Genomic DNA, 27,196 nt, shown 5'->3' with positions numbered 1-27,196 from the left:
CTAGCATTCTTAGTAGTTGTGGAAATGTGTCACAAAAGGGTATTTTAAATGTAACTAATTACAAAAAAAATCTGTAAAAATAACATTTATTTAATGTTTGTGTGTTGGTTTTATGCATATTAGACTGTGTTTTTAGCATTTTGCTAAATCAATTATGCCATAAACTTGAATTTGATGGATCTTTTCAGCTGAAAGTGAGAGTTGAGATATGTGACATATCTTTGCTCATAGCCTTCAAAAAAATCACTTAATAGCTTCTACTTGAGTTAATGTTGCCTTAATGCTGAGTTAATGGAGCGTTCACATTTATTGCTGCTGAGTGAAAGTTTGCATGTGAATTCAAGTCATTCTGTCAGGAATACAATCAGGAGTTTCAACATAAAGGCACATTTTTTTTGCAAATTCAACAAACTTGCCAACAGAAAGCAGCTTGGTTTGATTGTCTTAAGTGTTTTGTGCTTCATTTGTCACTGCACTATTGACAATGGACCTTTGGACACAATTTCACATATAACACACCTTTAGAATGTTGTCAGTAGACAGCCTTCTAGGATTTTAAACAAAGATCACAACCAGCTCGAATCTTAAGAGTAGAGTGTGGATAATCAAATGTGAGGGTTTAGAAAGGCAATTCAACCTCTGCTTTCACACAACAGCACAGGCCTCAGTGTAGAGAATATATTTCAAGATATGTCAACATTTCTGGACAGACAGAAAATCAGCACTATGAAGTGAGTCGTGTCGACGTGATGATATTTGAACAGCAGCTGTAAGCAGACAGCCTATATTCAAGGTGTCTGAGGCTTGATTACTGATGTAGCGTGTCATTCAATTCAAGTTGGAATTTCAATCCGAAATTGAGGACTTCTAGTCGTCAGTCACCATTTCTCACTGTTCTCAATAGCTCCTCAAACCTTGTAATGTGAATAAGCTCATTGCGTGAAGGCTAAAGACTGGAGGCGGCAGTAAGACAAAGCCAGAGGACAGTCAAATACAAACAAATTGCAACAGAAATCTACAGAACAACTGTCAAGACGCTTACGTTTCCATGTTGTCTCCCTCGAGGACCGTCTGGACAGGCAGGTATCCCAGGCGAGGGTGCTTGGCGAAATACTTCTTTGAGCGGAACTTGTTTTTCAAGACTTTGGTGAAATCTCGCATGTCTTCTCCTGAGGTGGTCTGAAAATGAGAGAGGCAGACAGATGATGGATGAGGAAGAGGATTTACTTTATTAACAATTGTTCAGAAGCAACTTCGATACAATAAAACCTGAGAGTCACCAGTGGTTTGAACCCCAAGTATTACATTTTGCTGTGTAGGCGTTGGTAGAGAATATTTGTTGACTTATATTTAACTCCTATGTCTTCTAAGTGGGTGACATACAAACACACACTGGCATCATAACTTTTGCTGACAAATGGGAATTGAGGCTGAAGGTTCTCTCCATATTAACTCTGACCTGAAAACACAAGCTTCCACTCCTTTATATTTAGAAGGGCATAAATTAGCAGCAGAGGTGTTAGCAGACTCAAGCAGTTTCACACACGAGGGTTACACGGGTATACACATGCTTTTTAGGTCAGTTTGAGTGAAATGAATTATGATGATCCGTCCATCCACACTCATCTCATTCTCCATTTGTCTACTGAGCAGAGCATGGTGTTTCAGTCCAGGATTTTTCTGTACGAGTCACCACACAAAGTCTTCTTAATCTGTACATATTCACCAACCAAATCGTATTTCCCCTGCAGACTGGGAGACCAACCGAAAAACAAGGATGTGACAGCCCATGCATTACAGAGGGATTCTGTCTCTCCTGTTCGGTCTGCTGAACTCTCAAGCCAAACCAAAGACCAGCAGAACCCGTGAATTAGAGACATCACGAAAGTTCAAAGCATGCTGGCTGAAAGCTTAGCTTAGTTTAAGCCTTTTGTGTGAGAAACAGCAGCTAGTAAAATACCAGTGTGGAGACTTGCAGAGTTTGTAAACGTAACTGTACAATATTGCTGTTCATCGGCACTTCCTGCAGACTGGGGCATTCATGCAGAATTCATTGTTTTCCAATTTTATGATGGATGGCAACCAGTATTAAGTTGCAATACTGTCATCTGCTATGTTGGAGGGTCAACAAGTGTTACTGGAATGACATTTATACAGTATGTGAAGTATTTACATGATATCAATACTTATTTTTTCATCAGCAATAATCAATAATGTTACATTGCAAAAAATATAGATGTCTTGTATGAGGCAATTATGGTGATTTTCATCGTTTTTGAGCTTGATCCTCCAAAATCTTATGATTCCAGTTAGACTCATTCAGCAAACATGAGCAGTTAGAATAAAATAATAAAAATTAAAAATCACTTCTTGTATCAATACATACTGGGTTTTCAATGGTGAAAAAATAAATAAATAAATAAAACAGAAAAATATAATGATGTCAGTGAACGTGAATAAATGTTTGGGTGGAGTTTTCATTTTAGAAAGGACTGAAGATCCCGAACAACGCATTACTCATTTACTCTGACACTGGGCTAAAAAAAAAACTCTTTGTATCCCACAACTAATAAAAACCATATCACAACAACAAAAAGCAATATTACCAAAATGAAAAAGCAATAACTGCGTAGCAGCTCAACTGAGGGCCACAAAGGCATATTTTGTTCAATATTGATCTTCTGCTCTCTGAATACTGATGACAGTATTTACTGTTGAATCAAAGGTAAATTTGGTTTATAGTTATGCGTGTGTGTGTGTGTTTCTGGGATATGTTGGTTTGAAAGGAAAAGAAAGTAGTATCAAGTCCAGATGGTGGCCCTGAATGTCAGAAGTCAACTAGACGAACCCCAGAACCGGATCCCCTGTAAGTAACTAGTCAACTTGATGACCATCGGACCACAAGAACCAGACGAGTCCTCTGCTCAATCTTAAATGTGTTGCAGCATGAAATTAAACCACACCATGCTGGTTTGGTCTGGCCAGAGGAGAACTGACCCCCCCGGCTGAGCCTGGTTTCTCCCAAGGTTTCTTCTCCTCTATTTCTGTCACCGATGGAGCATTAGTTCTGTGCCACTTTGATGCCTTTGGCTTCCTTAGCTGAGGACACTTAATTTCTGGCAACATTGTTGACTTGATTGCACAGACACTATTGTAAGAAAACTGAACTGAAAAGAGAATTACACAACTAAATCAACAAAGAACTGATTTTAATTGGAAAAATGACTCTGTTAGTGTCTTCTTCTTGCATTATTGACAAACTATTTCCTGTTTGACACTGTAAAGCTGCTTTAACAACCAGTATTGTATAAAGCACTATATAAATAAAGATGACTTGACTTAAAAGGCATTCTCTTCCTGTCAATGTAAAGGTATGTTGACATTTTTACAACTGCTGGTGGTCTGTGTGATAGAAATCTGAGTGATGAATTCAGGATTACTGCTGCACCGCTGAAAAACATTGTGAACAAATGACCAGACAGAGATGAAGAAATGAGAGTTTATATCCAATCAAAACCAATAAATCAGTCACTTCATAATGTTAAATAGCAGGCTGGTGGGCTCCAGTTTCTAGCTCGCACTGTTATAAAACAATTAGTTCTGCTTGAGTCACTTTTTAGGCCAAGGGTCTCTGTCTGTGCACTAAAACGTTTAACTGTATCACTGTATCAATTTCTCTCTAGAATCACAATTTTAAAATGCTCATGTTGTAAAACATTGTTATTTGCAAAGTAAAAGGAGCTGTATAGTGTTGGAAAAGTCACTCGATATTAACAACTTCTTTATAGAACTGTTGCATAAAAAGTTATGTTACACTTGTGATCGATATTCTGGGGCCAGAGGTGCTTTTACGTGATGCTTCATAGAACAGCAGCAGAAACTTATTACAGAGTAACCTGGGCTTAAATGCTTTTTTGAAGGTCACAACAATGGCAGAGATCAAACAAGGAACATTCTGGTTACCTGGATTCAACAGTCAATACATATGTTCATTTCTGTAATGTTTGGATATGTGCATTTGCTAATAAGCTTTAGGAACTACATAGTCTGTTTTTCTAGGGGTGGGAATCTTTTGATACCTCATGATTTGATTCAAACTGATTCTAACATGTAATAAAAAATACTACAAAAACTGGATATTCATATGTAAAACTAAAACACTGCATAATCTTCACTGTATGAATAAGAAGAGTGATTTTCTCTTATTAACATTAATGATCAGATGGCAACAAAGTTTCTCCTGTTACTTTAAGAAACGGATGTACGGTTCCTATATACTGATACACATGTGAGTTTTTATGAACTGTTTGTGTTCACTTAGGAAATAACTGACTATCTTTACATTAATAAACCAAACAATGGTTATTTTGGCATAATTATGTGTGTATTTGACCATTCAAGTGCAATAAGCCATGAAAAAGATTAATTCACGATAGCATCGTGGCAATCAGGCACTCCAGTTGAGTGTGTGTGTGTGTATCTGTCAATCCATATCGAGTTCTTTTTCACTAATAACTCTATTTAACCCTGTGCACCTCTATAATTCTATATATATATATCTCTATAAATTCTCTATAATAGCATGCCGGAGAGCACCGCATTGAGTTCTTTTCCATAGCTTATTGTGCTTAATAACTCTATTTATGACAAGCATGTCACACTCATTTTCATTCATGCATGTTTCTTTATCAATGTTATATGCCAATAACTTTAAATAGTACCTCAAAGTAACAATAAAAAAAAAAAAAAAAAAAAACATTATATAAACCATTAGAAAATAGTTTTTTTAAATTTGTAAATCAATGCAAATTGACAGAAAATAGAATCACAATTCATATGTGAATGGCTTTATTCCCCCACTCGAGTGGAGTGAGGCTGGTGGAGTTAATGATAATGAGTGACATCTGCGCCACTCACCGATTTCAAGTCCCACAGAGGAGCTCCGGAAGGATAAACAGAAGAGTAACCACAGTGCAGGACGAGAGAGGACCAGGCCTGGACTTTACCGTGTTGTTTTATTATGTTTTACGCGGTAGTTGTCTGTGAGGGCCTGCCGCTTTTGCTGTTTTGTGTTTGTTTATTATGTTTAAATGTTTGCCTGTTCCTGCCTCCTTCTTCCCAATCTACGAAATTTGCTAAACTCGCATCTCAAAGTCCAATCAAAAACCGGTGGATAAAACCAAGTGTCCATCCTATTTTTTTTTACTAATCCATTACACCCCTTAGTAAATCAGTACTTCCATTTCATTTTGACTTTAACACCTTTGTTAATTTTCCTTGTACGGAAAAGGGCAGCGTGAACATTTTTTACCATTTCTCCTTTCATGTTGATTTTTGTGATTCATCTGACTTGTTTTGTTCAGGATCCCTTGCAGAGTTAGAACCCATTCACTGTTGTCGAACCACTTTAATTCTGGAGCTGAACCATGTAGCAGAAGGTCGACACACATTTAGAACCCTTCACTCAGCCATCTATATTATTAATGAAAAAGTAATATTTCTTTACTCATGTGCCCGTTTGGATTGTTTTTAAGTTGTATCATTATTCGGTCTAATTTCACTGCAGCTGAAGAGAGGAAAAATAACTTTCTTTACCTTTTATCATGCTAATCAATGACAGTGACAGCTTTCCAATTTTACGCTCTGAAACTGACTGTTGAATTGAACACCTTAAATTCCAGGTTTCACAGAGCTTGTGTTGTGGAGGTGGGAGGAAATCCTGCCGTTGACGCTAATAGATCAAGGCCCTCTGAGTTTTAACTACTCTCCATCTGGCCTGCAGCGCTGGAGGAGAAACTAACCTTCACCATTACTCTCACACCATGAGCTCCTGTTCACCGTCCACACATCTCAGTCCAGCTGGAATAAAAACTGAATGCATGTGCTCTTCCAAAAAGTAGTTAGCAGGGTACACCTTCTATGAGAGAAGCTTTGAATGTGTCCTTCACTGAATTAAAAATCAACTTTATACACAATATTTTTGCTAAATACTGTGCTGTTAGCTTATTACAATATTGCTAGCGTAGCTTATTAGTCACATGCCAATACCAAGACCTACAGCTGAAATCAACTGCGACTTAAATCTTCATCTGCTTCACATGAGTAGCCACTTGTAGTCTTCTTGTTGGTGTTAGCAAAAATATTAAAGGAACGTTCCTTTGAAAACATGAAAATGTTACTTTTGAATGTTTGCTCTAAAAGTTTGAAAACAAGTAGTAAGCGGGAACTTTTCTTAAAAAAAATGACCAATGTAAAAAATGTCAAAATCTCACTATAAGCAAACCATTAACTTTGACTTTGCCCTCAATAAACTCATAATTTGCGGCCAATTAATAGTTAGTAAGGTGGTATTGGGTTACGGATGTAGAATATGGTCATGCAGAATGTGTTCTTTATGAGTACAAAAAAAAAAAAAAACTGCAAATATGTTAATAATAGATATGCTAAAAAGCATTAGTTACTAGTGAGAACTGGTCCCTACACTAATGTGTTACCAGAAACAAAACAAAACAAATGACATGAACAATGTATAAACATTGTGCTAACATTTTGAGAATGTTATTAAAGACCATAAAACTTTGAACAAACATTCTATTAATGTTCTCTGGAAGAATGAGAGAACCTTGCCAGAAAGATATTATTCCTAGAATGTTCCCTGTTAGCTGAGACTACATCAAGCTGCTGTTTAGAAAGGTAGCTGCTAGGGATGCATGACATTGCATTTTGCCAATATGTCTATATTTTTCAGCAATTTTAGGCTGATAGTCGATGCTAATATAGTTTAAACAAGGCCAAGTCTTTCTTGTGCAGAGATAATAAACTAATTATTTTTACTAAATAACTAAATAAACATTATTTAATTACTGTAGATGGTGTAAAACGAGAGAACTATAAAAATTCAAAGAAATAAAATACAATACAAATTAAATACATAAAAACATTTTAGACCTCATAACACTTTAGAATAGGGAGCACATTTTCCCTATTAACAAATTTTCCCTCAATAAATTCCTAATTTGCTGCTTATTAATAATTTGTAAGGTAGTTGCTAAGTTTAGGTATTTGGTAAAATTGGGGAATTAAGAATAAGGTCATGTAAAAATAAGGCATTAAAGGTACAATTTGTAAGATATTTGCAGTAAAATATCCAAAAACCACTAAGCTAGTGTTATATATCTTGTACAGTTGATTACTAACAATATCTCTAATGTTTTCAACTACTTGTAAATCATGAGAAAATTAAAATTTTAAACACTGACACGGGGCAGTGCAGTCGCCTGTCAATGATGTTAGTTACCCTTTGTTCCCGCCTTTACTGACGTAGAAACCACATGACAACAGTGTCGTGGACAAATGTGGAAGTAGCTTCGCTTAAACTTAAAAGAAACTAAACTAGAAAGAAATGCAGATCTCGCTTGTGTTTTACTCGACAGGTGAGTTGTTTTGATTCGTCTCTTTACAGAAAACGTATGCTATTATAACGATCAACAAGAATAGTATAATGGGGCATACATGCCAAACGCGGGGGTATCGCGTCTCTAGACCCGCGCGAGGACGCATCTGATCCATAGTCTGATCGCGTCTTTGCATTGACTTTGTATGTAATCGACTCGCACAAATCGGTGAACTCGTGTTAAATCCATGATTTATCTTTCAGTCTGATTGATGGCTGTCAGCGGTTGGGTAGAAGAGAACAAATCCCTTCATTTCACGCTCCTTCTTAGCGTAATCAAACCACGTGATTGTTATTGTTTTGATAGTACGCCCTCTAGTGGCAGGTCCTACTACCTGTACCTTTAATATGTACTTAATTAGTTCTAATAAATGGCTAATATTCTAATAATATGAATGCTAATAAGCAACTAGTTAAGAGACCCTAAAATAAAGTGTTACCAAAAATATATATATGACACATTAATGAATGAATTTTGTATATATAAAATTCTTTAATTTACAAGTGTCTTTTTTGAGATTTTTATTCATGTAAGCGATAGCTTCTGAACTTTAAATCAAAACAGACTCATGATTTTATGACATCAATTACTACTTCATAATATTTATTCAGAAACACAAGTATCTTAATGTGACTGCTGACTCTATTGCTGACTCTACACTCTGTACTTGCATTCTCAGAGTGAATGCGGTGAACCAAATCAGTGAATCTAATCACCATTCAGGCAAAAATTTGCTTTAAGAATGATCTTATCGCTTGCGAACCCTGAGAACATGCGAGTTATTTCTTCTTTGGCAAGACACATCAGCATCATTTTTGTATCAGGCCAATGATGTTTTGACTTTAAGTCTTTATCAACTGATTCCAATGATGTTCTGATAATACCGTGCATCCCAATAGCTGCGTTTGAAGTCAGCAGACAGGAAGACATCTCACTAGGTTTTGGAACAGAGCCACAGCTGTTCCACTACTGAATGCCCACAGTAATGTCCATTCATGCAAAACCTCTCTTTTATGAGCTCCAATTTGCGAGCGTCATTACACATGCCTTGATTTGATGGGTAGAGCGAGAGAGAGAGAGAGAGAATGAGAGGGGTAGAGGTTCTGGCGCTGCTAACTCACCGGTGTGCAGTACTCCACCATGGGGTAGTTGAGTTTATGACCCTTCGCTGTGCGTCCAGAGAAGAAACAACTCTGGCAAACGTCATAGTTAAAATGCTTCAAACTGCGATATCTAGAAAGACAGAAATAAAACACTGACAATTAGTATGATAGCCTTTCATTGAAGTGCTTCAATGAAGACCAAATATTTTTGACAAGGTCTTTTGGGGTTTTACACGCCATTCTGTAGTTTCGTCAAACTATTAACCAATTGTCATTCCACTATTATTCAGTTTGTCTGAAACTGACAGTCCTCCTGAGAATACTGACTCCAGTCATGCCACGCTTGATTCAGTAACATCATTACCACGCCGTTTAGAAGTGTTTTTATTCCACAGATTTTCCTCATATACATGTCAATTGAGTGCGGAGGAAGACAGCACAGTGTGTGTTGTTTGTTTTTGGTTTCTTCAATCAAATTTAATTCCTCCAGTGTGCAATATTTCCACCGCACTGCTACATAAATGATGTGACACTAAAAAGATGCTGCATTTTCCAAAACAGCTCCCTTTCTCTCTCTGGGGCGGCCCATCTGAAAGCTCAATATAACACTGAGGCCCCTGCTGAGAAAGACTAAACATCACGCCATCAGTACTTCAGCCAAGACCTCTTATATTAGCCTCTGCAAGATCAATGCAGGATAACACAAATATTATAAAACTGACCTAAAATCCAATTAGATGAATTTTGAAGATATTGAAAAAAATATTTTTGCATCTTGCATCTTTTTTTTGTGTATCATTAACAGTGCTCATAAAAAATTGTGTGTATATATATATATATATATATGGTGACAATTTATGCACGCTAATCTGTTATCACTCAGAAGTGTACGTTGGGTGATTTTTGTCGCACAATGTTTTGGAATCTTCCAGACAGCACTAGAATATGAAAGAGCATTCCAAAATGTTATGGAAACTTCTAAAATGTTCCCATCCTTGCAAAAGGAAAAGACAAAAAAAAAAAAACTGCACTAAGTGACGTGACATTCAGCCAAGTATGATGACCCATACTCAGAATTTGTGCTCTGCATTTAACCCATCCAAAGTGCACACACAAAGAGCAGTGAACACACACACACACGAACACACACTAGGGCTGTGCATCTCATCAGTAAAGACGCTCCTGTAATTAGAAGTATATCTCCAGCATGTGCGTTCAGATTATGGTTTCCAGGTTTTCACAACAAATCCTGCCCAGCTGCTTCTCGAAACTAGTCCAAAATCGCGTTTCCAGGAGGTTCCCCGATAAAAAATTGCTTTCCGGGGTTAAAATGTAAGTTTTATGGCATGGTTGCCTTGCTAAAATTCAAATTTTATGGTCTAAATATCACGTTATTGGTATTGTAGCTTCGACCCGCAGACATGAAAAACAACCACAGACTTGGCAACATTGGTTGGCGTTTACTACACCGAGCAGTAATTCAATGACAATCTACACAAAATCGATTTTAAAATCGGTGGCGATTCTTTGTCGATTTTGAAAGCCATTTTGTGTTAGTTGTCGGTAGACTACGGCTCTTGTGTAGTAACTGCCGCTCCACCTGAACTAGTGTTGCCAAGTCTGCGGTAGTTTTTCATGTCCGTGGTTTGAAGCAATCCCAATACCAATAACTTGATATTTAGCCCCTAAAATGCAAATTTTTTACAAGACAACCATGCCAAAAAAAAACGTATATTTTAACCCCGGGAAGCAATTTTTTTTTTTTTTATCTGGGAACCTCCAGGAATCGTGATTAGTTTTGGACTAGTTTTGAGAAGCAACTGGGCAGGATTTGTTGTGAAAACCTGTCACCAGTGTTTTAAAAATAATGAAAGAAGTTCAAATTTACCTGATGTATAATATTTACCAAAATATGGATGGTATATGAAAATAAATAGTAAAATAATAATTAGCACCGTAGTATTACAGAAGAGTCATAAAAATGTAAGTGAAACTAATTTTTGTCACATTGTGCAACAGTTCTAAATAATAATAATAGTAATAGTAATAATAATAATAATAAATTACGACAAATATTATAAGTGATACAGTTAATCAATAAACAGGCATGATTTGGAATTTTTTTTATTGATGTAATAATTTATTAAAACCATATATTTTATGATGTTGTTGCTGCCATTTGGTTTTATATAAATTTTTTAATGGCTGTTAAAGTAAATATTTACACGTGATAAATTAAGTATCAGCACTGTTCGTTTTACCCTCATCAATGTCAGTTCCAAAACAGTATCCAACCAATCAGAAGCTGCTGGAGGCGGGGCAAGTGCTGCAAGATTTTGTTATGGTAGCAAGTTGGCATGGCAATGGTTTTATTTTGACAGAAACATGCTGAAGGAGGCGTTCTGGGCTGTTTTTTTATATTATTTTTTTGTGTGCTGCGTTTTGGATTTTTAGATGCAAAGATGTGTTCTGTCCGTTAAGTGTGGACCAGGACACATTTATTTCTAGGAGAGTCAAGCGAGGTGAGTGAGGGGTTATATCGCTTAAGACAAAATCAACTTGGGTCACTAACGCTAGACCACGTCTCTGACGACAGCATCAGTTTACAAGAGCACTTGTAAAAAGTCATTTGCTGGAGCTAAGGGAATACTGCTTAGCCATCAGCCATGGCAAAATCACAGTAATGCCCAGCCTCTAGTGGATTACTGCTAACTGTTAATCTGCTAAACAATTCATTACATTTGTACGACTCTGTAAGTGAATTCATCAATTTAACAGAATCCTGCCTCAAGATTTTTTTTTTCAACATTCTCAATAAACCCAACTTGACTGACTCAGACTTTATTTTTCTCTGTTTGTCTCTCTTGTTCCATTTAGTCTTCTCTACATGCTATCCATCACTGACAAAACCCGGTCCGTATCTCCTCCAAACGTCCGACTGAATCTCTGCCTCGAAGAAACAGCTCAGAAAACAAGATGGTGTGGTCTGATGCGCTCAGTCCTCCAGAGACGGAGGAGGCTGTCAGTGTGACCCAGCCAGAGATATGGCAGAATTAACAGTAATACACAGCATTATGTATGGATGGATGACATTCGGAAAGGTCAGCACCTCTTGTGACAGGAGCACACAATGACGGTTTAAAACACACAATAGAAAGCACGATACATCCCTCTAACTCAGTGTCATTGTGTTGCACTGTTATTTCAGTTCCTCATAATGTACAGTCAACCAGTCATTATCTTCAAATCAACCTCTATGGTGTGTGTGTGTGTGTGTGTACCTGAAGCCCACGATGGGGAACTCTTTACAGATATTGCACTTGGCCTGGTGTTTGGCCGTTTCTGCTGCTGCCACTCTGTGCAGGACCGGAAGCCAAACCATCGACTGCGGCTCCAGCCTCATCCAATCAATAAACTGTCTGGGCTCCAGCTCCACCTTATTGGTCACCTGAGAACAGAGAGTAAGCACAAGCGGCCAATCAGGGAGGGGTTTCAGAAAGCCCATAAACAGCCTGAGCGAACACCTCATAAACAATGCAGCCTGTCTGAAATCAAGATGATGGACGGAGCATTTCCTTCCAGACCACCGTAAATGACTGTCAATCGCACGGCTGCATTTATAGAGATATAACAGCCTCGTAAATATTTCTGTGAAGACGGAGCATCGAGTGATTCAGTCTCACTGCCTGCAGTCACCGGGTGATTTTAACCAGTTCAATACTAGGAATATTAGCTAACTGTATGCATATATCATTTTATTTGTCATACAGCCAATCACATAATTCTCAATTATATATCCCTTTAACATAAAGTATTTAATGATTATTCTATTTTTAAAATCAGCTTGTATTTGAATGTTTATCCTGTCTGTCTTCCATTGTAAGTGCATTTCTATAAACATGATTTGCATTTGTTTTTACAAACTGAGGACTGAGCTGAACTGATTTTCTGTAGCATCGTCAGAATGCCAAAGACGCGGCCTATGGAGCTCGTTCGATCCTGGAGCATTCCTGTCATTGTTTTGAACTCTGTGGTAAACAAGTTCACATATTTCAAATCAACAAAACAAATTAAACAAAGGCAAATAAATTATCAAATAAGAAGGGATTTTGGCGGGAATGTTTCCGTTGTTCAGTAGCACGATTCTTGGCAGCGATGCCAGCAGTGGAATTTACCCATGCAGGAGTCTTTAAATGTCACTTAGCATTGAGACACACACACACACACACACGTCTGCAGATCTACACTTTTGTTGAGGCTGTGATGTCATAGCCTACAGCTCTGAACTCTGACCTGTTGACGTGTTTTGTGCTCTTACATTTCCCATCAGACACCCATGAGAAACCAGAGAAACTTAACGTTTGGGCGATTCCATTAATCAGCACTGTAAAGGGCTTCAGGTGAGACACTGTCCTGACCCTCTGTCTGTCATCCCTCCACTCGCCTGTCTTTCAGCATTCGTTTATGTCCTCTCTTTAGCTCAGCAATGTGTCCAACTCCTCTGACACTCACACCTAGCCTTTATTTCCAGTGTTCTGTCTTTTTCTCCTCTCTGCAGAGGTGACATCTCTTCCTGTCAATCACTTCTGATTGGATCTGTCCTCTTCATCCCCACACATTTATCAATGAACATTTCTCTCTCTTCAAAACATTTCAGATTTGACACTCCGTGTCAGAGAGCAAGCAAACCACTGAGAACTGACACACAGATTGATGGATGAAAAGACAGGGTAGACAGACAAATGGACAGAACTTACAATGATAGAACAATAGAACTAGATAGTTTGATGGGTGGATGGATGGATAGATAGACAGAGAAATAAAAAAAACAATAAAGTCAGATGTACAGACAGAGAACGAGAGATACAAAAACAAACAGAAGAAAAGAGAGACAAAGATAGGGAGAAATAAAGGCAGGTAAATGGAGAGACAGACAGGCACAGAGACGCAGATGGATGAACAGAGTGTCCTGTACGAATGTTCAGAAACCACCATCAAGGAGCGAATGCTTCAAAGGGGTGACTCCCCACCCCCCTCTCTTTTAAAGTATGTATTTATAGCCTCCAGTTTAACTGCTGTAGGATTTACACTAGCGAAATGACTGGAGGACAAAAATATGAACAACACCATTAACACACACAGTCTTCTGTGAGGTAATGCGAGGATATCATGAGCAGACGCCTTCAATAATTCACTCTGTTCTTTCGCTGAATAGGAAATCAGTGATAAACACAGACATATCAGAGTTAAACACACATGTTGTGTTTGTGGGAGTGTGTGTGTGTGTTCACGCACATGCTGGAAGCAGCTGCGGACGCTGGGCTCGATGTTGCTCCCGCCGAAGGCCGCCACCTCCCCCAGCTGTCGAGGGATCTGAATGGCATCATGCAGCAGAAGACCCAACTGCCTCTGATCACACGTCTCACCCGCCGACGACACCTGATTAAACAGACCTGAGGGAGACACAAGCAAACACAGGAAATCATCTATAAAGTGTTTAAAAGACAAACTCCTTTCCATTTACAATGCATTAGAAAAACGTTGAGAGATGTTGCAAAAGACGTGAGCACAATGGCCAAAGATGTCCTTCTAGCCCAAGTTTACATAGAAAACACTGGAAAAGCAGAGCAGTAGAGTGCAGAATCACGTTCTGTGTGAACGGCCCCTGAGAGATAAGAAACTGAGAACCCTGATGGATGCATGGACATGTAAACGGTAATATCTATTTCGTATTCATGGATAGATAGCCAGACAGATAAATAAACTGACAGAGACAGATAGAAAAATGTGGTAACTACCCCCCTTGGATTGATGGATGAACAAGATGAACAAGACTGTCAGTAATCTTGCAGCTGAATTTTAAACCAAAAATGTTGTCTAAGTATCGTAATAAAGTGAACTGCAATAATCTAATCGAGAAAAAATAAAAACATGAATAAGCTTCTCCAAGTCTATACATGCTTTGAAAGGCTTGATCTTAATAATCATTCTTAATTGGTAGAAGCTTCCTTTTTTCAACTTGACTAATTTGAGAGTTAAAGGGGGGTGAAATGCTATTTCATGCATACTGAGTTTTTTACACTCTTAAAGAGTTGGATTCCCATGCTAAACATGGACAAAGTTTCAAAAATTAAGTTGTACGTTTGAAGGAGTTTTTCTGTTCCAAAAATACTACTTCCGGTTTGTCACAAGTTTCGGAAAGTTTTTTTCGAGTATGGCTCTGTGTGACGTTAGATGGAGCGGAATTTCCTTATATGGGTCCTAAAGCACTTCTGCTGGAAGAGCACGCTCCCGTATAGCAGAGCACTGAGAGCACAACAGACTTCACTGATCAGAGCGAGAGCGTCGCGAAATGCCACAAAAGGAGTGTGTTTTTGGTTGCCAGGGCAAGACAACCCTGCACAGATTACCAAAAGAGAAACAGCATTAAGGGACCAGTGGATGGAGTTTATTTTTACAGAGCATCAACGGAGCTGTGCAAGTGTTTTTGTTTGTTCCCTGCATTTCGAAGATGCTTGTTTTACAAACAAGGCCCAGTTTGACGCCGGATTTGCGTATCGTTTATTTTTTAAGGATAATGCAGTCCCAACGAAAAAGGGTCACGATCGTGTGTTGGAACCGCAGGCGGTGAGTAAAACTGCTTCAAATGTCTCTGTGTTGTTAACTTAGCTTTCGGCGCGTAAGCACATCAAGTAAACAACATGCGATGTTGTCATCAAACTGCACTTTCCACATGTACAGCTTAAAAAAAAAAAAAAAAAGACAACAAAGTGGAACTTAGTCATTTTCCAAAACCGCTAAGCAAATATATACAGTTTCAGTACATACCACATAGAGACGCTGTTGCTGCTCTTGTTCAATTTCAGCCTCTGGATCATAAATAAACGGCTGAATCTGACTGTAAGCCATGGTTTGTTTTGGATGATGGGTTTTCCCTCATGGTAATGTCACAGCTTCCAAACGCTCTCAACACAAAAGCCTACTCGCGCTCGTGATTCTTTAGCTCCGCCCACACGTCACGCCTACAGATGCTCGTGTTTTTCCGGGAAAAATCGGTACAGACTATCTTTCTCTTATGAATATAATAAAAATAAAGACTTTTTGGAGTTATGAAGGATGCAGTACTACTCTATAGGTACTCAAGATTAAAAGGATATTGAGTGAAAACGAGCATTTCACCCCCCCCTTTAAATTTTGAAGCACTATCACAGATCATTTCAGAGGGACCAAATATGATGATCTTTGTTTTCGATTCATTAAGACTCAAAAAGTTAGCAGACATCCAAGACTTCACCCTCATCTACACAGGCCAACAGACGCCCCAAGGCACTGGAAGAATCGGGGTTAAAAGATACATACAACTGTAATCAGCATAAGAATGAAATGGCACACCATTTATCCAAAAAATCCCAATGGTAGCATATACAGAGAAAATAAAAAAGGCGCTAAAATAGAGCCTTGCGGGACACCACAAGAAATGGGTGCCAATGCCAATACAAATTTTCCATAGGGACCCAAAAACTCCTATTTTGAAAATATGACTTCATCCATCTTAAGGCATTTCCCCAAATTTGATTTCTTCAAAAATAGTTGGATCACTGCATGTTTACAGTAGTCAGGCACAATCCCAGAAAACACACTTGTATAAATTATAGACACTATAAAAGGGCCAAGTGAATTTAAAACTTGCTTAAAATAAATGGGTCGGAACAATATCTTGAGGAGAAGTTGTAGACTTTAGTCCGAATATAATGTCCTCAAGGATTGAGAGAGAAATTGGCTCAAAATCGGAGAAAGTAACACCAGATACCGATTGCTAAATGACATAAGAACAATGGCTTAATGTTCAATTTATAAATAATAATAATAATAATTAAAAGTAATTGCATAAATCCATCATTATTCATCCATCTCTCACTTTCTGACTTTGGCTCAGGGACAGGGATAGAGATGACCTTGATTACCAGAGCAATTACCCCCCTCCCCACACACAAACACACAGAGAGAGAGAGAGAGAGCACTGAACTCCAGCCCTCTGTCCATCAGTTCAATAAACTCTATTCTCACTCCAACACACACAACTGAAGTCACACGGACTCAATTTCACTGTGCGCTGTGTTAACTCAAGGTCAGCGAACAACATCGGCACCGAAGCGTCTGTGATCGTCTGTCACTCAGCTCTGCTTTACAAAGTGCTGACCAGACCAAGTGAACCTCAAACTGCTGACCGAAATTGGAAACAATATGTCTTCCATCTCAACAAGCGCTGTATGTCATTTTTGGTGTCTACGGCACTTCAGACATGGAGAACAATCGCTACTGCAGCCTGTAAACTAAGCAGTCCAGGGATTCATCTACTGTGAGTCCTGATCACTCAGAGGACTAAAGACTCCTGAGATGAGTCAGAACTTAAAAGAGCAAAAAGCCCAATTACACGGAGAAGTGCATCATGGGAGTGCAGGCTATGCTTTCAGAAACAAAACAGGACCAAAAAAAAATGTGTTAGAGCATCATGGGGTTTGTGGCGCTTCACAAAACCGTTAATTAAAAGGGATAAGGCTGGGATTTGTACATGTGATCTAACAATGCTGCAGGGCACAAACACCAAAATGTTCAGTATACAGACAAATGAACGGAAACACACAACAAAAAACCTCAACCAGCACAAATAATGAACCTTCGATTAGCCTTAGACCTTATACTACCTATATTTGATGTTAATACTCAGACATGTGACTCAGGTTTTTGGACAAATTTTTACAGAGATGGTGGACTACCTATGTCCTTTTACTATTAATTAGATTCTATTATTTTATTATTATAAGCTTTCAAGTTTTCATTTAAATTTTAGTTGATAAGCATTTTTTTAATTCCCTTTAAACTATTTTGCTTTTATGTTTTTGTAGTTGTAGTTGTAGTAATTTTAGTTCCTCAACAGTTAGTTGTTTGAGGCAACATTTCAAATATTTGTAAGTTTTGTAAGTTTTTTATATTTATATTTCAGCTTTATTCAAATTAATGGAAATTATTTTAATAGCTTACCTTTGTTAAACAGTGACAACACTGATGAAACGCACTTTAAAAACGGTCATTTTTAAGAAAAAAGAACATAAAAACTAAGCATTTACAATTTTGCCATGCAGGTTTTTTTTTTGTCTCTGTAAAATAAAGTCGTTTCAAATAATGAAAGATTATGGGTATATTTAGTCAGATGCATTTACATTGTGACAATGTCTGTAAAGGTGTGAACCACATGGTCCATACAGTTAGAATAATAAAGGACCAGCTTTCTTTAGGAACCTCTTGTCGATTGCATGATCTCCAGTGGGAAGTTTGCAGCACTTTTGTGTTCAGGTATGACGTTCAAGACAGAATTTTGGAAAAGCTGAGATTCAGGGTTAAGACCTGCAGTTTAACATCAATGTTGAAGACCTGCTATACTACTACCTTCAATAAATCCTTCTCCCCACAAGAACTCATGGGGTTAACAGCCAGAAAATCAAGTTGGCCACCAAATAATCTTTTTTTAGATTGGATTAACATGATATGTTCATGATATGATTATCGTTTGATTCTTACTTCTGGTTAAGATGTTAGTAAAACAGAATACACTACTGCGTTATCACTGATGGTTCAATATTTGTTATGAAAAAGGGCTTACATTTGTATTTCTCCTCCAGGTGACCCTTACAAAGAGAGAGAAGACCAATCTTCATGGACAGAACTCGAATTTTCCCACTGCGACCCCTGTGGCATACAAAAACATTGTGGATAAGAGAAAGAAGCAGCTATAAGCACATGACAATACTATACATCTGCCCATCATCGATTGGGGAATACATTTCAGCAGTGTTTAGTTTGTATAACACTGTGTCTATATTGGAAGCATCCAAGGTCGCAGCTTCTGAAATACACAGGACACATCAATCAGCTGTGAGCTCCAGGCGAGCCTTCAGCAGAATGAGGGGATTTCTTTGTATCCTACCTGATTCACAACGGGAATGCACGGATTTAAAAATATTCAGAACAATGAAACAACTTTAATGTTACTATTTTCACAATTGCATATTCTATGGAAGCCAGTTTCTGGCATTGAATATTTATTTATTTTATTTTTTACTTTTCATCTTGACTTTTTTCTCATAATGGCATTATATGAACTTGCAAATCTCGCAAATGCAAGTTGATATCACAATGAGTTGATGCAAACTCAAAACTGCGGAAAAAAGAGCTATATAATGAATAATAAAGTCTTAGCAAATAGTTGATGGTATTACTAAATCAAGTTTTCAAATGGACAGAATATGACTGGAACAGCTGTGCCAAAAATCACACCAGTGTGCGTCAAGTGAAGATGTGCAGGCAGTGGCAGGGTCATAATGTGAGCCATCTAGTGTTGTTGTGTCATATTGGCCACATGTCTGGTGTACAGACAGCGCAAGAGTGCAGTACGTACGTGTCGTAGACATTGAGCAGCCAGTTGAGACACATGTCCACACACAGCGGGACGTTGACCAGGTCTTTGTGTTCCTGCTCCAGTCCGTCGTACACAGACGTCAGGCAGTTGATGACCTCAGGAACCGCCAGCTGCTGGGAGTTTACCGTCAAATTGTGCTGCTGGAACATGGACTGAGCCACACTCAGATCCAGCAGATCCACTGAGACACACAGAGAGACAATGTTGGTCTTCACTGAAATCGATGTTTAAGACTAATTCAAGATTTAAGATGTTTAAGATCCCTTAAGATTTTCCTATGGTGTTTAATGATGGGGCTTTTCAATTCATGAGTGTGTTCAGTATCAGTTTCATTCATTTTATAAAAGGTTCAACTTATGTTTACCACAGGCCTTGTTTTACTCATATACTGGAAACCCCAAAGGAAAATCTTCAGGGAACTAATGGTGAATTACACTTCAATCGGCCATGCATCGTACAAGCAATGCCAAGGTTATGGGTTTAATTCCCATGAAAAGCAAGGACTGATAAAATGTAAATGTGCAGATAGAATGCAATGTAGGGCACCAGATAAAAGTGTCTGCAAAATAATTTTTAATGTACATGCGAAAAAAAAAAAAAAAAAAAAAAAAAAAAAAAAAAAAAAAAATATATATATATATATATATATATATATATATATATATATATGCATTTGTTAATGCAGTAATATTTTAATGCAGCAATGCTTAATGCTTAAGCAGTTTAAAATTGTGTTTTTTATTTCAATAAGAAGGAAAATAATATTATGTAGGTGCAAAAGAATAATACTTCTTGAAAGTTCAAGACAAAAAAAATTAATATACTCTCTCTCTCTCTCTATTTTTTATATAAAATGCACTCAAAGAAAACCTCATAAGTTAAAAAAAGAATATATATATATATATATATATATATATATATATATATATATATATTTATTTATTTTTTTCTACTTTTGAGGTTTTCTATGAAGGCAGAGCTACAAAAATAGAAACTAGAAGAGAAATAGCTACTGACGAAATGTCTTTTAGTGTTATAGCAAACGTCCTGATTCACATGGAAGTTGAATCACTTGTCAGGCTCTGTTAGGACACGGTGTGAGCGTCTGAACGATCAACACTATTCATCTTTGATGGAGCGATGGACGCCATATTCCCTGTTTACACTTTTTAATGAGACAATTAACAATGTAAGAAACAAACACATGCAAATGAAGAGGATGCGAGGCATGGAGGCAGAGGAATGAGGAGATCACGTACACAAACGCTCCTCACTCATTCTCTTTGTGCTGTTAATTGGGCCTCTCTGAGTTAATTGAGCTGAAAGAGTGAGACGATGCAAGCATGCAACTCTAATCACACACACACACACACACACACACTTACAGCAGAGGGCTTTCTGCAGCCGGCGGATCTTCATCGCCGTCCTGTACGCGGAGAACCGCACGTTGTTGAGGTCAGCTAAAAGAAAACAGAAGAGAAAGTCATAGAAAAGTAAACACAAAGACTATAAACTGAACCCAACTAGCTGAGTCTAAATAGAGATGTTCAATGTGTGAAAAAGATGTTAGCTTCACGGATGAATTCAGTTCTTTTAAGTCTGTTATTTTTAATGATTCGTGACATGTGAAAACCATGAATACCACACCATTTGACTCCATCTGCATTCACAAACTGAACTTGACAACAGAGTTATAAACGGCAGCAGTTCAGTAAATATTTCACTACAACAAGGACATTAAATGCAAAAAAGGGGTCTGTGTTAATGAGTGTTTATAAGTATGTAACAAAGTGTAAAGGTCATACACAGCTTGACCTGGGTTCTTGTTAGGAAAAGGTCAAAATATGATCCATACACTGAGATGATGTTTGTCTTATCTGTCCACTTCAAGTGCTTTGAGTGCTTGTCTTGTGCACACATATCATACTTGATACACGTATCATATTTCAAAATCTCATTCTATGAAGGGTTTATTAAAGCTTTTGTTTTATCTGTAAATACATTTAATCAACGTGTGTTTTAGCATTAGCAGCACAGACTTAACATTAAGATAAGACGACTTATTCTGGCCCAAAATCAGACTGATTCGATTCAATTTTAAAGTTGAACCCCTTAAAAGTTATGTTAAAATGACATATAATATAGAACTGTTCACTTTTTTTAATTGTTATTATTAACTAAGTAATCTGTCTGTGCGTGTGTGTGTGTGTGTTTGGTGACTCTGGAGGTTTCCTGCAAACACACACACACACACACACACACACACCTCTACTGACAGCAGGCCTCTGCGGACGCATGCTGTCCAGTGTTTATTCAGCTGTGTATTTGGTGAGACTTGAGCTGCTCTGAGCGGCCAGTCAGACGTGTGTGTGTGTGTGCGTGTGTGTGTGTGTGTGTGTGTGTGTGTGTTGGAGTCACGTACACAGAGAATGATAGAGCTCGGTCATCTTGGGATGGTCCCAGCACGTCGTCTGACTCTGATGACTGCAGAAGAGAACAGACAGGGACGATGTTTGTGAAAGAGTTGCCATTTTGGACACAAAAAGGTTTCGGGGTGAATGACTTGAGCTGAATGAAGTAAAAACAGCAGACGGATGAGATAAAGGTCTAGAGCAGAAATAAAGGGAGAGCTCAGGAGACTGTGCATGTGTGCGCTGTCCATTTGATTTAGTTGGGGTCAGATGTGACCTGACAGGAGCGTCCCGTCCGCTGACCTCAGTAACTCAGCGGTCATCACGTGCACCCCTCTCTCCCTCACACATGTACTAACAGAATAAGAGTGTGCAACCGCAATTAACCTGGACAAAGTTTCCGGAAACCGACAGGACTTCTGTTTGGTAGGGGCTTTTTATTTATTCATTCATATTTATATGGGTTGCATCACTTTTGGCATGATTATTGCAACTGTGATATAACATTTAATCTCAATTAAAAACATATCATGTTGCTTCCGCTAAAATGTTCGGGCTCAAAGAACAAACGGACTATTATTATTTCAAATAATACTGTTAGTATTAGCATTAACTCTACTGATAGAAGTTCAAGATAGAATTATATTACTGTCGCAAATGACAATTGTACAGTAAAATACTAGTATTTATGCCTTACATTTTTGGCTTCCAAACATCCAAAGTCTCAAGTGGAGAAGGGAAGTATACCTTTAGCTTTAGTGAACATCACACTGCAATCAAAGACTCATGATCCTGCTCTTTGAAGAAAAAAAAATCCCTTTCAGTATTGTGCCCAAAATCCAAAAGTCTGCTTAATAAAACACAAATCTCCTAGTTGATTTAAATGAGCTCAATATGGGAATTAGCACCCTGTGGAGGAAAACAACTTTTCGTTCCTTAGGAAACTACTACTCATATTTAAGATGAGTGATTTCAACAAACCCCTGAGCTTTTACGTTTACTCTTCTAAGTAAGCTGGATGGAAATATGTGCCTGACAGATGATAAAATGGCCACAATTAGAGCCATATCTAGAGACTAGAATATCATAGGGACTCTTCAGACTTGGGTCAGTGAGTAACCGCCACACAGATCATCCTAACAATGTGTTCAACTCATATTCTCCTCAGATATCCTAAACATTTGCCACTCAGTGCCGCATGAGCAGAGCTAGATGGTGCGAGGAAGTGTAATCGAGCTTGAAATCAGGTTTGCCAGAATGACTGCAGGTGTCATTTCTAATATGAATAAAAAATAAATAAGATGTGCATTATACAACTGGAGTGAGGTTGCCTTTATATGCTTTTTTTGATCTTCAATGTTGGTCAACATTCCCTTTCACTGTTCCTTCAGAGTTGAAATCGTTCTAAAATCTACAGGAGAAGAAAAGTCACACATCTAGGATAGCATGACCATTTTTATTTTTGCATGAACCATTTCTGGAGTGGATATAATATTGAGGACAACACCAGATATGTAAATTTCACTCCTGTGAAATTACTGGAACAACTTTACCGGTAAATCCAAAAATGTGCTGTATGTGTGAAAGGGGCTAATGTCTGACTGAGTTCCTGTTTAGCAGAGACAGAGATGGCAGTTCCTGAGGGATGCTGGGACAGGTGTGGAGGGATCCTCATCATCTCATTCATGACTCATTCTCATGTTGATGAGAGCTTCTCTCCGCTGCGCTCCACTGCTGCCGCCGGATGGCTCACACCGTCTCAGACCAACACACACACATTCAGCTTTAAACAGACCCTGATGGAGGTTCAGGACTCAGCTTTACTGAAGCATGCGAGGAGCCAGGTGACGGCAGATGATTGTTCTGTCACACAAATTGATTTTCAGCAGGATCAGTGAGGAACGCTGTGTTCAGGGATGTTTCCATGTCTGTGCTCCGCAAACAGCTGAAATAAACAGCTACAGGACAACAGCGAAGAGGTGTGCTCATCCATCTTCCTCACGGTCTACAGCCAGATTCTGTTAAGGGTTTGTGTCTTCATTCCAACAAGTGCTGCAGTGAAATGACTAACACTAGCATTCGTGAAAGAAGTCTCTTATCATTATCATTAGCAACGCTGCAATTATTTGATCAAAACTACTTTAAAAACAGAACTACTGTGAAATTATTAAAATAAAAAAATATATTTAAATATTTTCAGCATCATTCCTCCAGTCTTCAGTGTCACATGATCTTCAGAAATCATCCTAATATACTGATTTACTGCTCGAGAAACATTTGTCATTATTATCAATGTTGAAAACAGTTGCGCTGCTTCATATTTTTGATTAAAGGTCCTATATGACATGAAAATTTCACTTTCTGAGGTTTTTTAAGATTAATATGAGTTCCCCTAGCCTGTAAATGGTCCCCAAGTTTCTAGAAATTTGAATCGGTGTAAATTGAGATTTTTCTATCTTTCTCTGCCTTTGAGAAAACGCAAGCTCAAACGGGCTGATCTTCAATCTCCTCGTTGTGACATTATAAGGAGAATTGTTACCTCCCCTTTCTCTGCTTTGCCCGCCCAAATATTTACATATAATTCAGTCTTTTATGATATAGATTCGACAGCACCGGCACAAACAGTGAGTAACAGTGTTCATTAATGCCTGATCTGTGATCAGTGATTTCTGATGTGTAGCTAATCATTCAAGTTCACACAGACTTTCTTTCTAAATCGTTTAATACTGTTTATGCATCAGTGAATCAAGCCAGTGACTAAACGAAATTTCTCTCAGTAGCATGAAACAAATCTGTTATTTAAATTGTGATTTAACTACAGAGAGCGATCAAAGAAAGCTCACTTTATTTTTCCGGAGCTGTTACACATCGCGAGTATATCTGCACACTTGCCCAAACTGCCGTCACAATGAATGACGCTGTTATGCTGCACAACGGAGCTCTTACTGTATTCATGTGTTTGCTGTTAGCTGTGGTGAAAGCATTTTGTGAGAGAAAACGTGTTGCAATAATGATGAGATCACTGCATCCATGCGATAAACAGACTCGGTCTACTCAATGCTCATCACTGCAGCCTTTCATGTGATGGGGAAAGATCGAAAATATTATTATATAATCAACACTTCCACGATTCGTTAATCTCGACAGCTGTAATAGTAATATATATATATATATATATATATATATATATATATATATATATATATATATATATATATAAAAACAGCTTGGTTGCGTTCTGCACCCAGAGCAGCAGGCAGAGGTTTACAGTACTGGATGTGAGAAGGGTTTCACTGACAGCGCTGAGCTGCTTACAGGATTAGTTGCTGCTCTCTCATCCCTCTCTCTCTCTCTCACACATACACACACACACACACACACACACACACACACACACACACACACACACACACACAACACACACACACACACACACACACACACACACACACACACACACACACACACACACACACACACGTCCAGGGAGCTCTGAACACACTCTGATGAATAAACATTAACTACACAACTTATATCCAAAAAAAAAAGTATTTAGAATTACAGAAATATGATTTAGACAAAATATTTTGTAAATAAAATAAATTTCCTTTTATTTGGCCTCACAGTTTCCTCTTTAAACATGTTTGCCATGATGATGTCATCATCATCATCATCATCATCATCATCATCATCATCATCATCAGCACCATCTCCACTTGATATGCACCACAATCTAATTTCAACACACACACACACACACATCTCTGTCGTTTAAAACCCTCTTCATTCCTTGATCTCTCCAATGAATGGTTGATTTGAGTCAGTGTCAAGTATGTGTGTTTCTTTTTACAAACAAACACACACCCTATTAATACAACACATAATACTATTAATAATATTATTTTAATACTTTTCTTCTGACAGTTAGTTTTTAAATAATTTAATTTAAATGTAATAATTATAATAACAACAATAATAAACATTCATTGAATTTATTTACTTGCTAAACAGTGTTCAGTGCAATAAACTGAGTAATTTTCTAGTGTTCAGTTTTTTTGTTTTTTATGGACATGGACAACCAAAATGAACAAGAGAGATCTGAATCCAGATTAAAGGCCACAGACAGTGTGAATGCAAAGAGAACAAGTTATTTTTTTCACTTTTTGGTCCAGATTTAATAAAGATCACCTAAGTGTAAAAACACCTTGTTAGTGGCAGTTAAGTCACAGTTTTCTTCTCTTTAAAGCTGTTTCACAGGTAAATATGCCTGTCATGGCCAACAAGCTCCCATAGATCGCCCTCCACACTGAGCTCTGACTTCAGACGGCTGAGGGCTTTCCCTCACAATTACCAGGGCGCCGAGAGCCAGCGACTTTTAATTAGAAAGACCAATATGCTTTGCTAATTCCTGCTGCCTCAGAACAGGAAGATCAATGAGCCGAGAGGACACGGCCATTGTCAGGACAGTCTTTCTCTCTCCATTTCTGTCTCTCGGGGCTCGATGGCCACTTAGCTGAAGGGACAATGTATTCGGGCAGAGGAGCTGTAGCTGAGGGAATTGCCTATAGTCTGCAGAGACATTGTGAGATCACGCTTGAATTTACTGAATAAATCCAGCTTGTCACGGTGGCTTGGATTCGACTGTTTTTACATGACAAATGTGAGTTACAATACACAACCTGATCTCCACTGAGACCCTGGGGTCCTGGTTCAGGCCAAGAAATGTTTACTGCTGCTTTCACACTTTGTTTTATTGTGTTTTTTTTTTCAGTTTTTTATATTTTTATTATTATTATCAATTAGTTTTTTCAGCAAGGATGCACTAAACTGATCAAAAATTGACAGTAAATTCATTTTATTTTAAATAACTGTTGGAAATACAAATTAAAGTTTGAAATAAACCTCCTATTCAACAAAGAGTTTTTCTTCTTTACCAAGACAGTGAAGAGATGAAACCCACTATTTTCACATAGCATCTAAAGGATATAATAACAGGAAAAAATAAAATCCAGGTTTTGAAAGATTTATTATAAAAACTTAAAGTTTTTCCCCAAAATGCAGTAAATCCATTGGATCGATATAAAAGTTATTTGTTGAAAATACACAACAAAGTAAGTTGATCCACATATGACAGCCTATGAACTAGGTAAATACTAATCTTACAGAGTATTGCGTAGCTTGTCAGTTACTGTTTACAATGTGTGGAATAGTGCGCTGTGATTGGTTGAGCGGATATTGCATTTTGCGTAATATATAATATTGCCTTTTCAATTTGATGTTTTAAAAATGGTGTTTATCGTGTTTTAGAAACAAACTCTTCATATATATATATATATATATATATATATATATATATATATATATATATATATATATATATATACACACACGCACACACACACACACACACACACACACACACATACATAACCAAATTCTGGTGTGGTTTGATGTAGTAACTATGTCCAGTAAACAGATTTTGGTGTCAAATTCACTGGTGTCAAAACACCTCGGTTCTGCTCCAACAGCTCTAAAGTGAATGTCCCCTTAAGAGATCAGTCCACATGAAAACAGATGTGCGGCTATGTCTGAGGGAGCACTTACTTGATGTAGTAGGGCACTTTATTCTGGGACACTGCTCTCTGCCAGGGCAACTGCACCGAAGCTGCGGACACATAATTAAAGATTGATTAGAGTGGAGATCAGGGGTCTGATCACGATGCTGTTGGTAAATGAAGCATTAATTAACAA

The 27,196-nt window shown here is 37.9% G+C and overlaps 1 protein-coding gene across 8 annotated transcripts in view; it reads right to left on the bottom strand.

Annotated features, from left to right (window-relative positions):
- Nucleotides 1–27,196, bottom strand: part of LOC127945068 (utrophin) — a 192,443-nt gene that overhangs the window by 27,127 nt on the left and 138,120 nt on the right. For all 8 annotated transcript variants that reach the window (XM_052541605.1, XM_052541606.1, XM_052541611.1 and 5 more), the window contains 9 exons: nt 27,050–27,110; nt 21,457–21,518; nt 20,420–20,494; nt 19,014–19,215; nt 18,219–18,304; nt 13,853–14,010; nt 11,839–12,005; nt 8,576–8,687; nt 1,043–1,179 (listed from right to left, as the gene is read on the bottom strand). In XM_052541605.1, the coding sequence (XP_052397565.1) occupies nt 1,043–1,179; nt 8,576–8,687; nt 11,839–12,005; nt 13,853–14,010; nt 18,219–18,304; nt 19,014–19,215; nt 20,420–20,494; nt 21,457–21,518; nt 27,050–27,110 (1,060 nt within the window). The remainder of the gene's footprint in view (nt 1–1,042; nt 1,180–8,575; nt 8,688–11,838; nt 12,006–13,852; nt 14,011–18,218; nt 18,305–19,013; nt 19,216–20,419; nt 20,495–21,456; nt 21,519–27,049; nt 27,111–27,196) is intronic.

Source organism: Carassius gibelio, chromosome A23 (genome assembly GCF_023724105.1).
Source record: "Carassius gibelio isolate Cgi1373 ecotype wild population from Czech Republic chromosome A23, carGib1.2-hapl.c, whole genome shotgun sequence".
In the NCBI taxonomy this organism is placed as follows: Eukaryota; Metazoa; Chordata; class Actinopteri; order Cypriniformes; family Cyprinidae; genus Carassius; species Carassius gibelio.
The sequence above is the reverse complement of the archived record's forward strand: the minus strand, read 5'-3'. Positions and strand labels throughout refer to the sequence as shown.